Source organism: Mauremys mutica, chromosome 12, assembly GCF_020497125.1.
Source record: "Mauremys mutica isolate MM-2020 ecotype Southern chromosome 12, ASM2049712v1, whole genome shotgun sequence".
Classification (NCBI taxonomy): Eukaryota; Metazoa; Chordata; order Testudines; family Geoemydidae; genus Mauremys; species Mauremys mutica.
Window position 1 is genome coordinate 26,977,867 of NC_059083.1, and position 14,969 is coordinate 26,992,835.

The following is a 14,969-nucleotide window of genomic DNA, read 5'->3' on the forward strand; positions in this document are numbered from 1 at the left end:
AGCTTTGGATGTGTTCCAGAGGGACTTTGCAGGCTAGCAAACTCATCAGTGCTGCTAAGAACCTGATATATGGATTCTGAAGTCTCTCTCTCTCTCTGTATATATGTGAAAGTATCTGACTGCTTTGACCATTTAGCAACTCTCTTCTTTTTAGTTCCTTTTCTTTTCTAATAAAACCTTTAGATTTAGATACTAAAGGACTGGCTAGCAGCATGGTATTTTGGGTAAGATTCAAACTGGTATTGATCTGGTAATGTCTGGTCCTTTGGGGAATTAAAAGAACATTTTGTAAAGTGAATAGATTTTTTTAAGTAACTTCTCACTGTACTGACCCTATTCGCTGATTGGGAGCCAGAGACTGGAATGCAGTAAAGGGGGCTGTGTGATTTCTTTTCTTGATAACCAGTGTGGAGGATCAGGAGCACAGTTCTGACTGGTTGGTGAAGCTACCTATAGTGTAAACCACCAGTTTTGGGAGAATCTTCTCTCCTTTTTGCAGCCTTCCCTGATGTTGGCATTTCCACTGTTTGGCTGCCCTATGCACCTCTGGTCATGCTGAGCATCCTACTTCACATGCTTGCACCCTCTGTGACCCAGTCCTTTCTCAAACACCAAGGCAACCTGGCCAAAAGTTGAAGTGATCTGGGGTCAGTGGGGCCAAGGCAAGTGAGTCCCAGAATTGAAGACCCTTTAGTGAAAATGTCCTGGCAGTGACCCCGTCTCACTAAAAACAGGTGGAGGGGGCAAAGGAGGAAAACTCGAGAACCTCAGCTGTTCTCAGAGAAAATTGTGTCCTCAGACGAGGTGAGAGGTGGTGGTCTCCAAAGAAGCTGGGTCCCAAAACGTTAGGGTGAAATTCTAGGTGATCTCTGTTGACTTCAGTGGAGTCAGGATTTCATCTTTTCACCCTTCTCATATTAAAACCAATGCTGAGAATCACATCAGAAATATAGTGAAGGCTGGAACAGATCACAGAGCTCAGGTATACAGTGTATATACTCAGGTCACCCTGTCCAGTCCCGGGGCACTGAAATGGCTCTGTGGCATGTCAAATTAATATAAGGGGAGTTATCAGTGACACTTATACCTGAGCTGGCCTGTCACTTTTTAATGTAACTCTCCCTCTCCCCTCCCCCTCTTCCTTTTCAGTTGTTTGTTATTGTGCCAAATTTTCAATGTTCAGGCTGAAAATTTGATTGCCAGGTTTCTGCCCCAGGCTGAATTTTTGGAAAGTTTGAACCTATTGAATCAGTCATGAATATATTTTTTTCCCTCTGAGTTTGTTCTGTTTTTGCTTTGGTGTCTTTCACAGCCCAATTCAGAGTGATGGGTCCTGATCACCCTGTCACTGCCATGGTGGGTGAGAATATTGTGTTACCCTGTCACCTGTCCCCCAGGATGAGCGCTGAGAACATGGAGGTGAGATGGTTCCGATCTGAGTTCACTTCAGTTGTTCACCAGTATCAGGAAGGAAAGGATCAGTATGGAGAGCAGATGCGAGACTATCATGGAAGGACCGAGCTTTTGAAAGCTGGCATCACGGATGGGAATGTTTCCTTGCAGATTCTTAATATCAGCCGCTCAGATGAAGGACAATACAGCTGCTTTGTTCAAGATGGTCCTTTTTATGAAGAAGCCCTATTGGAACTAAAGGTAGCAGGTCAGCAGCTCTTGTCTGTATTATCTTAGTCTGGGCTGGATTTTTTATTCTTTCCTACTGCAACAACTGTGACTAGCAACTTGTGAATTGTTTTAGAGTAACACAGCGTGACTAGATTTCAGCACACGACCACGTTCATACACTTTGGAAAATATGCTGAAAACTTTCCCAACGTTTTATTAAAGACCTTTTCAGAATGGTCAAGAGATTTTCTTGCCCAAAAGATGTTTTTGGCTGATTTCAAAAGGAGGGAGAGAAAGGAGGGAAAAGACGTCTAGACCAATATGGGCCTGGTTTATACTAGAAAAGTAGGTCAGCTTAACTATGTCACTCAGGGGTGTGAAAAATACAGTCCACATGAGTGACAAAACTAAACTGACCTAAGTCCCCATGCAGGCAGCGCTGGGTCAACAGAAGAATTCTTCTGTCAACCCAGCTACTGCCTCTCAGAGACTTGTATTAGCTATGACACCAGGAGAAGTCCCCTGTTGGTGTAAGTAGTGTCTACACTGAAGCACCACAGCGGTGAAACTGTGCTGCTGTAGCCTTTCAAGTGTGGACAGCCCATGGTCTTCCAATTTCTCTGCAGTCATTCTGAGGCGTGGCTAAGGTGGGACTGCCAGGTTTATAGGGCCTTCTCACGTGGTCACTACTGGTGGTTATTTAGGGGTACAGTCAAAATTAGTTGCAGCTTTCTGATTGGCTGAGGCCACATAAAGATGATGGTGGAGGGCAAAGTTATGTATTTACCACTAGCAGATGAGGCCGAGCATTTGTCTCCTGCTGCTCTGACACAGGAACCATGGAGCCAGTTAGATTTATTTATTTATTTAAAAATAAAACAAACAAAATGTTCATCCAATATACTAAAAACTGGCTTTTTGAAAAATTCATATATTTAATGAAGTGGTCAAATTTCCAAAGGTGTTGAATGCTCCATTGCTCTTGGGTGGAGAGGATAATATTTCGCACTGTCTCCGTTAAATTATTTTAAATATTTGTTCACATCTTTTCCTGTGTCCATGTGTATTGGGAATTCAGAAATTTCAGTGTTCATTTCTCCCTTCTATGTGATCAAGTGATCTCTAGTGGGAGTAAGGGATCCACAATCTCTCACTCATCCTTTTAGCTTTTAAGTTACCCCATTGATTTATCACACATTTATGTAATTTTCTTCTAGTTTTGGGCTCCAATCCTCTCATCTCTGTGGAGAGCCACCAGGATGGAGGGATCCGGGTGGTTTGTCAATCGGCTGGGTGGTACCCAGAGCCCAAGGTGCTATGGAGAGATCTCCGTGGGCAAGAATTACCATCACTCTCTGAAGCAAAATCGCTAGGGGATAGTGGCCTGTTTGAAACAGAAAATTCTATTATTATAAAAGAACATTCAAACCAGAACCTGTCCTGTTGGATCAGGAACACCGTTCTCAATCAAGAAAAGGAATCCACAGTTTATATAGCAGGTCAGTTACCAGCTAAACCCCACACGCTGAAATCACCTTAATCAGAAACAAAACAAAACACAGGAAACAAAGAACTGAAGCATCTGTTGTGCAGATTTTACAATCTAGATACAAACAAAAGTTCAGAAACTGGCATCTTAAAAGGGTCACATTTCAGGCAAACTGATTGATAACTCTGAATATTCAAAAGTAAGGCAGAGTTTTGGGTTTCATGTAAATTTAATCTTAACACTGACACTCCTGAAACTCTTACTTAAAAAAAAAAAAAAGATTTTGAGAAGAAATATTCACCAAACCTTGAAAGTGTTTGTTTCTACAAACTTAACTTCACCTCAGTGAATTTGTGAATGTAGCAATTTTTACACTATGGTTTGTTTGCTACCTTTTCAATGAGTGAAATGTCACCAAATTATGTGGTGCTATTTCTATTGACATTCAATGGGACTTGTGCTGATAACTCACTTTGCCTTTGTCTACACACAAAAGTTGCACTGATTATCTACAGAGTTATTGATGAAACCCCTTGTCTAAACACTCTTAATTCAGTTTCAGAGTGTCCTGTGTATTTAGCTTAAGCCAATTCCTTACTGATTTATACCAAATGGAAAAAGGACATTATTCAGCTGATTGACAAAATGTTAAATTGTAAATCAGTTAAGTTAAATTGGGGTAATCCTTTTATGTGGTCATCTGTGGAACCAATATAAGAATGACTACTGAGTGTTACACCGATTTCACTAAACCAGTGCAGAAATCGAGTGTGGAGAAGGCATTAGGCCTGTTTGAAATGTCCACCCTTCCTAGAAATCTTAAATGCTCTAAACACAAGAACAGCAAAAGAAGATTAATTAATCTGCAGCACTTAATGTTTGGATTCATTGCGATTATGATTCATCAAAATAATTGGCAAAAGAGTGACTCACAAAAATATTTTCCATATTGTACATTGGCCAAACCGGACAGTCTCTACGCAAAAGAATAATGGACATAAATCAGACATCAGGAATGATAACATACAAAAGCCAGTAAGCGAACACTTCAATATCCCTGGACATTCAATAACAGATTGAAAAGTAGCCATCCTTCAACCAAAAAACTTCAAAAACAGACTTCAAAGAGCTACAGTTCCTTTGCAAACTTAACACTATTAATTTGGGCTTGGATAAGGACTGGGAGTAGCTGACTCATTATATAAACAATTTTCCCTCTCTTGGTATTGACTCCTCCTCATCAGTTATTGGGAGTGGACCACTTCCACCCTGACTGAATTGGCCTTGTCAGCACTGGTTCTCCACTTGTAAGGTAACTCCCTTCTCTTCGTGCCAGGAAATTTATGCCTGATCTGTAATTTTCACTCCATGCATCTGACAAAGTGGGTTTTTTACCCATGAAAGCTTATGCCCAAATAAATCTGTTAGTCTTTAAGGTGCCACCAGACTTGTCATTGTTTTTGTTTTTGTTTTTTTTTCAAAATATTCTAAATACTCCTGCAATTTCTGAATGTTGCTGAACTGTAAGGATCAAATTATTTGCTGGCACAACTCCACTGAAGTCAATACAGTTTTGTGAGCAGAGAATTTGCCCCTGAACTCAATGAATCTCTGAATACCATGAATCAAACCAGGCCTGTTCATTCACAGGTTAATCAGTGCTGGCTGGAGTAATTTTTAAAATCAGTTTCTAGTCTTTTGTGTAGCATAGAGGGGGTCATGTTTTCACTCTGATCTTACACATGTTCTGCTGGGGCCTATTTTGTGCTATAGAAAAATACTGAGTTTTGTCCCTGCTTGCAAACTAATGCAAGTCCGGTGGGGTTTATTTTTCAGATTCCTTTTTCCCGAGGGTGAATCCATGGATGGTGGCTCTGAGTGCGATCCTGGTGGTTTTGTTTGTTTCCATTGGCCTCACTGTTTATCTATTTAAAATAAAAGGTAAACATCACTGGGGAAAATATAGTGAAATTAACAAGAAATTGTCTTCTAATCCCGAGCCGCGGGACGAGCGCTCCCTCCGCGGTCATGCCGGCGGGAGGTCCACTGGCTCCGGTGGACCCCCCGCCGGCATGACTGCGGACGGTTCGCTGGTCGCGCGGCTCAGCTGGACCGCCCGCCGGCACGCCTGCGGGAGGTCCACCGGCTCCGGTTGAGCTGCTGCAGGCATGCCTGCGGGCGGTCCAGCTGAGCCGCGCGACCAGCGAACCGTCCGCAGTCATGCCTGCGGCAGCTCAACCGGAGCCAATGGACCTCCCGCAGGCATGACTGCGGACGGTTCGCTGGTCGCGCGGCTCAGCTGGACCGCCCGCAGGCATGACCGGTCCCTGGTCCTAAAAAGGTTGGGGACCCCTGTTCTAATAAATGGAAAAAAAGGAAGAATGAAATTTTACACCGGGCCAAGCAGGGGACACATGTAGCTGCACTGCCCTTTTCCCCCAGCAGCACAGGGAAGGAAACGTTACTAAGGTTCCCATTTGCTCCAGGAGGCAGTGATCTGCATCAGCCCTTTACAGGCACAGAATATTTCTCCCCCAGAACTGCCTTGGTTAAACTGAATGGAGCACTTGAGACAGCCAGGGGAGGGGGAGGTTGACCCAAACCCCATCCACTTGCAGGGTCCCAGAGCTCGAGCTCCAGCCTGAGGCCAAACATCTACACCACAATTTTACAGGCCCCCAGCCCAAGTCCCATAAGCCTGAGTCAGCTGACATGGGCCAGCCGCAGGTATTTAATTGCTGTGTAGTCACCTTATGGGACTTTGCAGGTGCTCTGTGCCCTGCCCGTGGGTTGGAAAGGGACTCTTCTCCCCAGACCTTAGTAGTTTCCCTGGTTTGTGAGGGGCAGGCTGCGTAAAGGGAGGCTTGAGTTAATTCCATCCCATAGGAGAAGCATTTAATTAGTGTGTATTTGTTTCTCATTCTCTATTCCCTAGATGCTCTTCAAAGAGAACTCGGTAAGTGTTTCTATTTCTCAAATGAAGCCTTGTCCATGTTATTGAAACTATCCCTGGATCCGTCACCCTCCTTGATCCATAACCCTTCTGGATTTATCACCCCTGGATCTGTCACCGATCTGTCACCCTTCTGCCGGGTGGAGGCGGCAGCAGCAAAGGCTGGGTTTACTATCAGGGGGTTCCTCTGAACAATCCAAAACAGAAACAACTTCAGCCTCCACCCAGTAATCTGGGAAAACTTAGCACTGCCTCTGGGCCCCTCTAAGAGGCAAAACGTCCCACTCACCTGCACTGAGTCCATGTGGAACAAAAGAAAACTTTCATTACAAGGGAAAGGGAACCCAGCAACATTTTTGGGAAACACCACAGCCACGATTGCAAACCGTAAGCAAGCACCCACCCTACAGCGCCTTGGCCAGTGTCCTTTGCCTCAGTTTCCTAACTTGCCGTGTGAAAATTTGATAAATGAATGTCTTGTTAACACACCTCTCCCTTCACTGCACCCCACTCCCAGTCAGTTGTGCTTAATTAGCAAAGACCCAGCATTCAGAGGTGCCCTCACATGGGTTCACCTCCCGAACCTGAAAGGTGTGGGAGGTGACATTGAGCAATGCATCTGCTTCTGCCTCTGCAACTCCACCAGCACTTGCTGATGCCTTTGCCACAGCTGCTGCTGCTCCCCGCTGCTGCTGCTGCTGCTGCTGGTTTCTCTTCTGTTGCTCTCCAGTCACTATGTCTGCTGCTATCTCTGCCACCGCACAGCTCCACTGCTGTTACTTATCACTGCTGCTAATGACCACACACTGCCACGTCTGCAATGCTGCATTCTGAGGTTCCACCACCTACCCAGTGAGTTCAGCAGGCAGTGGGGAACCTGCCTAATGAAATCACCATTATTTTTCATTGCCACGTTGTCCTTACACCAGATCAAGGTTTGGACCCTAGACCTGCTCATCAGTTGTTTCAGTTCTAACAATCACTCAACAGAAACAAGGACTCTCCATTGAGTCAAGTCAGCTCTGGCTTTAAACACTGGAGAGAGGAGGGTAAAATAGCATTTGGACTTTTTAAGGAGAGTTCATACCATCAGGCAGGAACATCTATCCCTCCCCCTGCTTTGATTTTCAGTGGGATTTGGCATTCCTATGTCTGCTTAACAAGTGACTAAGTACAGTTCTGCTGCCCTTTACTCATAGAATGTGGATACCAACATTTCATTACCCCTGCATTCAATGCTAAAGTGAATTGTGATCCAAAACCAGATGAAATTAATCATTTTGGCAAAAGCAACTCTGTTTGCAGAGCACCTAAGCAGGGTAGGTGTGTCTGTGCAAAAATGGGCTGCCGCTGAAGTCTTTTTCCCAGTTCATCAGTAGAGAGTTCATTCACGCCCTGCTCATCTATTTTATACTGCTTCTGAGCACTGTACTATCTGAAGACCTTGACAGAATTTCAGTAGAAATAAGGTCCATGGTCAATTTCATAGAGTCTCTGGCTCTTCTCCTTTTCACGGTAAAAACTTTACTAGGGGTAGGGTTGGGGGTGGGGGTTGGTACAAGATATATCATAGTTGTGAATTTCACTCTTGCTGTGACAGAAAGGCGCTTTTGATCAGAAGGGTTTTACAGCAATTCCTAAAGCAATTCCAGATGCTAGGTTCCCCTGATCTCCTCTGCAAGTTTGTTCCATTGCCAGATCCCCTCGACCAAGAATGCTTCATCTCCAGCTATTATGCATGTCCTGCTGGGATTTGTGATCTGCATTGGCTCAGACGAGCACAGCGGGTCAGACATTGAACTTTGGCCATTAATGTAGCTGGGGCTTGATCCTTGACTTGCTCTGTAGATTAGGACTGACTTGGAGCCAGTGGAGGGACTGGAAAATGGGCCTGATATGTCACTGTGGCTTAAGCCCTGGAGAAGGCCGGCAGCTGCATTAGGTGCCAGCTGGAGCCCTCACACTCAGCTGTGGATTCAGTGAACTACAGTAACCCAGCCTGGCGGTGGCAGAGGCAGGGATCACTGTGGCCAGAATCTTGTGCACAGGAAGATGCAGAGTTTCCTAGTGAGCTGGGATGTTTAGACACTGATGCTACCTGGTCACCTAGGCCTAGTGAAGGGTCACATAGGACCTGAGTATTTTCACCTCAACTTTGGTGAATGGGGCTGTACAAATTCAATGGAACGAAGGGGAGAGTCTCATCTAGTTCTTCAAAATATGTCCCTGCTTCTGAATCACTTTGCTCTTGCCTGGGTTCAGCTTAAGCCAGCTGCTCTTCATCCCAGAGCCCTGGTGTTCCTGCATTTGCTCAGCTGAATTCTCATCCCTCTCTCTGTGTTTGGTTTCAGACTGGAGAAGAAACATCATCTGCCCAGGTAACTACAGCTCCTATTGCATCGATATCCAAAGCTCCCCTGCCCTGAGATTTCCCGTCCCTTTTTCTCATACAGTTAACGTTTTACACTAGCTCTTTGGGGCAGGGACGGCTCTGGACTAAGGTGAAAAAACTCAGTCTTGTGTGGTCAGAGCTGCTGGTCTGGGTGACTAAAAGGTTCCTTTGTGCATGCTGGGAGCTCAGAAGATTCTCAGCGAGATGCTGTTAGTGGCCCTGATGGGGCTGGAGGCTCAGGGAGGGCAGGTGGATAAAGGGCTGGGCCAGGGCAGGTTAATGTCTAGGCTGCTCATTTCAGTTTTCAGAAGCCCGAACAGGGCTGCATGTGCCCAGACAGGTGCTGCTGCTCTAGCCGTGGCACCGGCACATGGCAGCCAGCAGGGGTAATTTGGCACATTCACTGCACACGGACACCCATTGGCTCAGGTGGATGCAGCAGGCACAGAGATAGAGACCCCATCGCACCCTGACTGCAACCCCCCAAACACATGGCAGGATCCAAGCTGCATGAGGAGTCCAGGAGCCGTAAGGGCCCAGAGAGAGCCAGTGTGCTCTGGAATTCCTTGGGCAGGAGAGGAGTGTTATGGGGAGGGGTAAGCTTAGGGCTATGGAGTAGGAGAGGAATGGAGGGATGCACAGGGGATCTGGGGAGTGGGGCCTGTGGGGATTGATACCTCTTCAAGGGGGCTGTGGCTGAGACTGGCAACCAACAATACACCCATTGATCATTCCACTGATATTCAGTGGGGAAGTGAGAGAGGGAAGGGAGGAGAGCTGAGAATATTGCTCAGAAGCTAAAGTATTTTTTTATATCAGGTACTACCGGAGAGTGAGGTGTCAGTGGAAGGAAATGATAATATGAAGTAAAAACTCACCAGCTACAGCTGGCACATCCAAGAGTTCTGAAGGAGCTTAGCTGTTGGAGGAGCTAGACTGGAGAATTGTAGGGTAGCAAACATGGTACCTATATAATATATGGAGATATACCGATCTCATAGAGCTGGAAGGGACTATGAAAGGTCATTGAGTCCAGCCCCCTGCCTTCCCTAGCAGGACCAAGTACTGATTTTGCCCCAGATTCTTAAGTGGCCCCTGGGTTTTAGCAGGCTAATGGTCAAACCACTGCGCTATCCCTCCCTCGTAATGTTAAAAGGCACCTCGGGGTGTGCCAGGGAATGACACATTGGGAAGATTTACAGCTTACCTGGTAAATTGCCATAAATGATCATTCAAAAGAGACTCACAAAACAACTGAAAGATCATGGTAAAATTGTGTCTAGCCAGCAACATTCCTGCAAATTAAAATTGTGACTCACTTTTCATCTGTTAAGATTCTTTTTGATCATGTCAGTAAAGTAGCATGTAAAGGAGAATAAGGTGATATCATATATTTAGATCTTGAAAAGGGTTTTGATTAAGTCCCTCACAAGAATCTTTTTAAGAATCTATTTAAGAAACTAAGTGGTAATGCTGGTATAAATGTGTTAGTCTCTAAGGTGCCACAAGTACTCCTGTTCTTTTTAAGTGGTAATGGAGTAAAACAAAGTAATGCATTGTCAAGGATAAAAAAACTTACTAGGGGACAGAAATCAAATAATAGAAATATTTTATCTGTTATCATAGCAAAGTTTAACTGCAAGGGTTCCTCAACTTTATAGGGAGTAGGTTCTGTTTATTTATTAATAATCTTGAAACCCAGGGGCACGAGCAGTGTAATTGAAAGCAAAACCAATTGTAATGTTGAGCTGTGGCACCATCTGTAACATAACTTACCTGAGCTGGTACCAGCCAAGCTAGCCGTGCATTACAGAATTGTTGCAGGGTAGGCCTGCACCGCTGTAGCACCTAGTGAAGACACTATCCATGCCAATGGGAGAGCTCCTATCAGCATCAGGGCTGGCTTTAGGCCCAAATCAGGCCCAGCACCTAAGAGGGCCCCGCGCCCAGTGGCCTTTTTAATTTTTACTCACCTGGCGGCGCAACTGATCTTCGGCGGCGGGTCCTTCACTTGCTCTGGGTCTTCAGCGGTGGGTCCTTCACTCGCTTCAAGTCTTCGGTGGTGAGTCCTTCAGTGCCGCTGAAGACTCGGAGCGAGTGAAGGACCCGCCGCCCAAGTGCCACCGAAGACTCGGAGTGCCACCCAGTGAGTACAAGCCCCACGAATCAGGCCCCGCACTTGCTTAAGCCAGCCCTGATCAGCGTAGTTAATCCACCTCCCCAAGAGATGGTAGCTGTGTCAGCAGGAGATGCCCTCCCACCAACAGAGGCCTACTTACAATCAAGAGTTGTCAGTTTTATTACATCCTGCAGAAGTGTGGATTTTTCACATCCTTGAGCGATGTAGTTATACTGGTGTAAGTTTGTAGTGTAGATTTAATTAAGTTGACTCAGCAACATTGCTTAGCTGTGTGAAACAGGCACACCCCAAGCAATGTCGATGAGCTAATCTAACCCTCGGTGTAAACAGCTACCACTGCTTGGGGAGGTGGGTTAACTAGAGTGATGGAAGAATCCCTCCCGTTGCTGTAGTGAGTGTCTGCACTGAAGCTGCAGCTGCACCAATGCCCGTGTAGACTAGCCCTTATGAGAAGACATCTCTTGTACCTCTCTCCAGGATGGGAGCTGTGGCCTGTCTATATCTGATACAGAACCCTCATCTGCTAGTAGTAACTTGGCAACCTACTGTGCACAAGGAGGACGTGACGGGAAGTGAGGTAGCACAAAGGTAGCAAAGTTACTCAGGCTCATCAAGTCCAGTGAAGTCTGTGAGGAGGTTCAGAGGGACCTACCCACTCAAGCTGCGTGAAAGGGAAACATAGGAAATGAAGTCCATTGGTGATAAATTAATGCTCCGTGGAGGGAAAATATTGAACATCTCATTCAGGTGACAGGCTTTGAAAATAAGTGGCCTAAGCCCTGGAGAAGGCCGGCATCTGCATTAGGTACCAGCTGGAGCCCTCATACTCAGCTAATACTCAGGGAGAGGAGAGGCAAAAGGGCAACTGCCCTGGGGCCTGGAGATTATTAAGTTCCCAGGGCCCCTGGCCACCATGGCTGTGGCCAGAGTCCCAGGCCCTTTAAATCACCGCCAGAGCCCTGGGCGGAGGGCCGGTCAGCGCTGCAGGGTTGGATGAGGGAAACTCCCTCAATTCTGTTTTTCTGAATTATTCTCAGTTCAGTCCTGCTCCCATCTCTTTCAAAATTCCTCTCCATGCCTCAGGCCTCCCATTGAATTCCAGGGGAGATTGGCCAGTGACATGAATGGCAGCCGGACCAGGTCTTTGGTAACAGGCTGGCAATGTCACTTCAGAGTGTCAGAAGGGAAAGTCTAACTTCTTATTAATAATTATAAAAGTGACAGAAATTCTGCTAAGGAAGAAAGAGTCTGTTAAAATTGTAGCCGCTGACAGAGAAATGCTCACACGTGTATTTGAGGATTGTGTGGGGATCCCCAGGGCTGTTCCTGCTCACAGCCCCCTCCCTGCCTGAGGCCCTGGGGCCTGAGCCACAGGCTGTGGAACAGGAGCAAACTGAATTCTGGATTTGTCAAATGCCCAGTAACTGAGGATTAACAATTCAGAGTTTGGAAACCGAGGAAATGACGTGTAAATGCTAAAATTCAGAGATTAGAGAGAGAGAAACAAAGATATTTCAAGTGACAAAACAGGGAGGTGAGGAAATAAAATATGCCCGGTGACGAGAACCCTGGTGCTAGAGCCCAGGGAGAGCCCAGGGGGGAAGTCATGAGAGCGCAAAGAGGGGGACACCTCAGGATTTGGAAGGGCCCAGAAGACTGAGGGATGGGGCAGCGTTTGGAAGCGTCTGGAGGGCCGGCAGTGCCTGGCAGGAACAGGAGGGTGGGGAGAGCAGCAGGCCCTCAGCTGAATGGGGCTGGTGCGGAGGCAGTAGGAGTGGGGGCAGGTGGAAGGGCCTGGAGGTTTGGTAATGGTGGTTGCTTGGAGGGAACAGGCAGGTGAGTTGCTGTTTTCACCCTCACAGCAAACTCTCTATAACCTTTCACGTCCTGCTGCCCTGGGCCTCCCCTGCCCCATCTCCTCCTCATCCAATATGGTTTTCTCTCCCCTCTGGGATCCCTTCCTTCATATCTCCATTCACCTCTCTGCTTGCTCTCTCTCCTTCCCCTCCTGCTCCTTCTCCCCCAACACTCCCCTTGCTCTCACGTAGGCTGAGGGCGCAGGGCTGGGAAGCATCTGTTCTCCTCTCCCAGCAATGCTCTTTCTCATCTGGGAACATGGGGTTTAAGAAGGGAAACGGCAGGGAGAGGTGAGGCGGGTCAGTGAGCACTGAGCAGAGGGAGCTCAGTTTCTCACCACTATGTTGCCCCCCATCCCTCCGACATGTGGGGCTCTAGTCCACTCCCTGGAGAGATGTGGAGCAGGACAGGAAAGAGCCTGAGTCCCAGACCTGGTTCAAGTGACCCTTTTGCTGCAGGGCCCATCTCTGCCAGGGGCGTGACTCTCCCCTGCTCTGTGCTGACATCTCAGATCTACTCCCTATACCGAGCTGACCAGTAAATCCTGAAGGAAGGAGATTCAGAGTCACTCCCCAGCTGGGGCAGATTCTGTCACTGACACCATCAAACCCTCCCCCAGGGCTGAGCTCTGCCCCTAACGCTCTGATTCTCTCTCCCCAGTGAATGTGACTCTGGATCCAGACACGGCTAATCCCATCCTCGTCCTGTCTGAGGATGGGAAAAGTGTGAGACGGGGAGACACGCGGCAGCGACTGCCCGACAACCCTGAGAGATTTGACTATTGGGCCTGTGTGCTGGGCTGTGAGGGATTCACCTCGGGGAGACATTGCTGGGAGGTGGAGGTGGGGGATGGGCCATTCTGGGCTGTGGGGGTGGCCAGAGAGTCTGTGAGGAGGAAGGGATGGATCAGCCATAGCCCTAAGGAGGGGATCTGGGCTGTGGAGCGGTTGTGGGGTGAGTTCCAGGCTCTCACCTCCCCTCGCACCCGCCTGCCCCTGAGCCGGGTCCCCAGCAGGATCCGGGTTTGTCTGGACTGTGACCGGGGGCAGGTGACATTTATCGATGCTGGTGACGAGGCCCCGATCTTCACTTTCCCGCCGGGCTCCATCCCTGGGGGGAGAATCCGACCCTGGTTCCGGGTGGGGCGGAGAATCCGACCCTGGCTCTGGGTGGGGCCGGGATCCCAGCTCAGCCTGTGTCCCTGAGACACGGAGCAGAGGCAGGAACCGGAAATCAGCCTCTCTAGCCTGATGGACCCCAGTCTCTATGACCTTGGCGGACTCCCATCTACCCAGCCCTTTTCCTCTTCATCTCTATGGCTCTTAGAAGCACCTCCCCCTCCCTCTCTGCAGCGCCAGGGATGGGAGGGGGAAGAACCCCTGTGGCTGCAGGAGGGGCCCTGAGGGGCTCTGAGGAGCAGAGGTGGGGGCTGGGCAGGGGGCAGCACTAACAGCTGGGCAGGAGGCAGGCGGAGGTGGAGGTGACAGGGACACAGCATGAATCAGTCAGGGTTGGGGGGTTGGGGGAGAAGCAGCAGCAGCCAGGAGCGTTTTGTACAGATCTGTGTCCTTAGATCTCACTGGGGTCTCCCAGCCTGGGCTCAGCATGGGGGAAGGGATAAGATCAGGGAAAGAAGAGAGCAGCCGAGGGGGATGATCTGTGACAGGGAAATAAAGACGGATGGACAGTGAGGCTAGAACAATAATGAATAGAAAAGGACAGTACAAAAGGAAAGGGAACGTGAGCAGGATGGGGAGATTTATTACATGTTACTGAAAGTGAGACTGTAACTCATTAATTCCCTATATTAATTCCTGGCCATTGGTGCAATTTTAGTGCCATAAAGAAAACTGTTCTCAGTAGCTGGGGATCTCCTTGTCCTGCTGCAGTTATTAAAGCTCCTTCTCAGCTCCTTTTACTTTGCTACTTTCCAGCTACTTATGTAAATAAAACATTACAAACAATTCTTCTTGTTTGTTCCACTTTACTGTCCCAGCTGCAGGTGCTGGGGGCAGCATCATGGGATTTGCTTCCCAACTTGGGGCGACAAGAAAGCTGGAGCCGGTATTTATTGCACCTCTAGGAAGAGAGTTTGGGTTTTACTCTGTGATGTGTCACTAACCAGCCTGTGCTTTGCGTCTGTCCTGTGCACACCCATGTCAATCAGGAATTGCTCAGCTGTGCTCTGTGGAGAGGTGACTGGTTGCACAGGGGGCAATCCATGCAAGGACTCGGGTGTTGCAATGCTGAGTGTCACAGTGAGTAACTTTTAGGCAGCAAGAAAATCACAGGAACAGCAGCACTGTGACCCTCGGAGGTGAGTCAGGGGTCTAAACTCCCTAGACAATGCCAATCTATCGGTAACACAGGCACCTCAGTAGGCGGGGAGCCATGTCAGCTAGCCAATGGGAGATGCCGACAAGGGGGGAAGGCGTGTCCTAGGTCACACCCCTCTCACGGATAGGTGCCGCAATCTGGGCTGCAGAGGGTGTGTGTCTCTGCTTAGCAACCCACA

General features: G+C 47.9%; 1 protein-coding gene across 4 annotated transcripts in view; it reads left to right on the forward strand.

The window, feature by feature from the left end:
• Positions 1 to 14,582, forward strand: part of LOC123345237 (butyrophilin subfamily 1 member A1-like) — a 64,327-nt gene extending 49,745 nt beyond the window's left edge. For 3 of the 4 annotated variants that reach the window (XM_044981968.1, XM_044981970.1, XM_044981969.1), the window contains 7 exons: positions 1,313 to 1,660; positions 2,841 to 3,122; positions 4,949 to 5,053; positions 6,048 to 6,068; positions 8,417 to 8,443; positions 13,115 to 13,296; positions 14,451 to 14,582. In XM_044981968.1, coding sequence (XP_044837903.1) covers positions 1,313 to 1,660; positions 2,841 to 3,122; positions 4,949 to 5,053; positions 6,048 to 6,068; positions 8,417 to 8,443; positions 13,115 to 13,296; positions 14,451 to 14,537 — 1,052 coding nt within the window. In that variant the 3' untranslated portion in view covers positions 14,538 to 14,582. Of the gene's footprint in view, positions 1 to 1,312; positions 1,661 to 2,840; positions 3,123 to 4,948; positions 5,054 to 6,047; positions 6,069 to 8,416; positions 8,444 to 11,074; positions 11,589 to 13,114; positions 13,297 to 14,450 lie in introns of those variants that run through there. The other variant, XM_044981971.1, reaches the window with a different exon arrangement.
• The last annotated feature ends 387 nt before the right edge of the window (positions 14,583 to 14,969 follow it).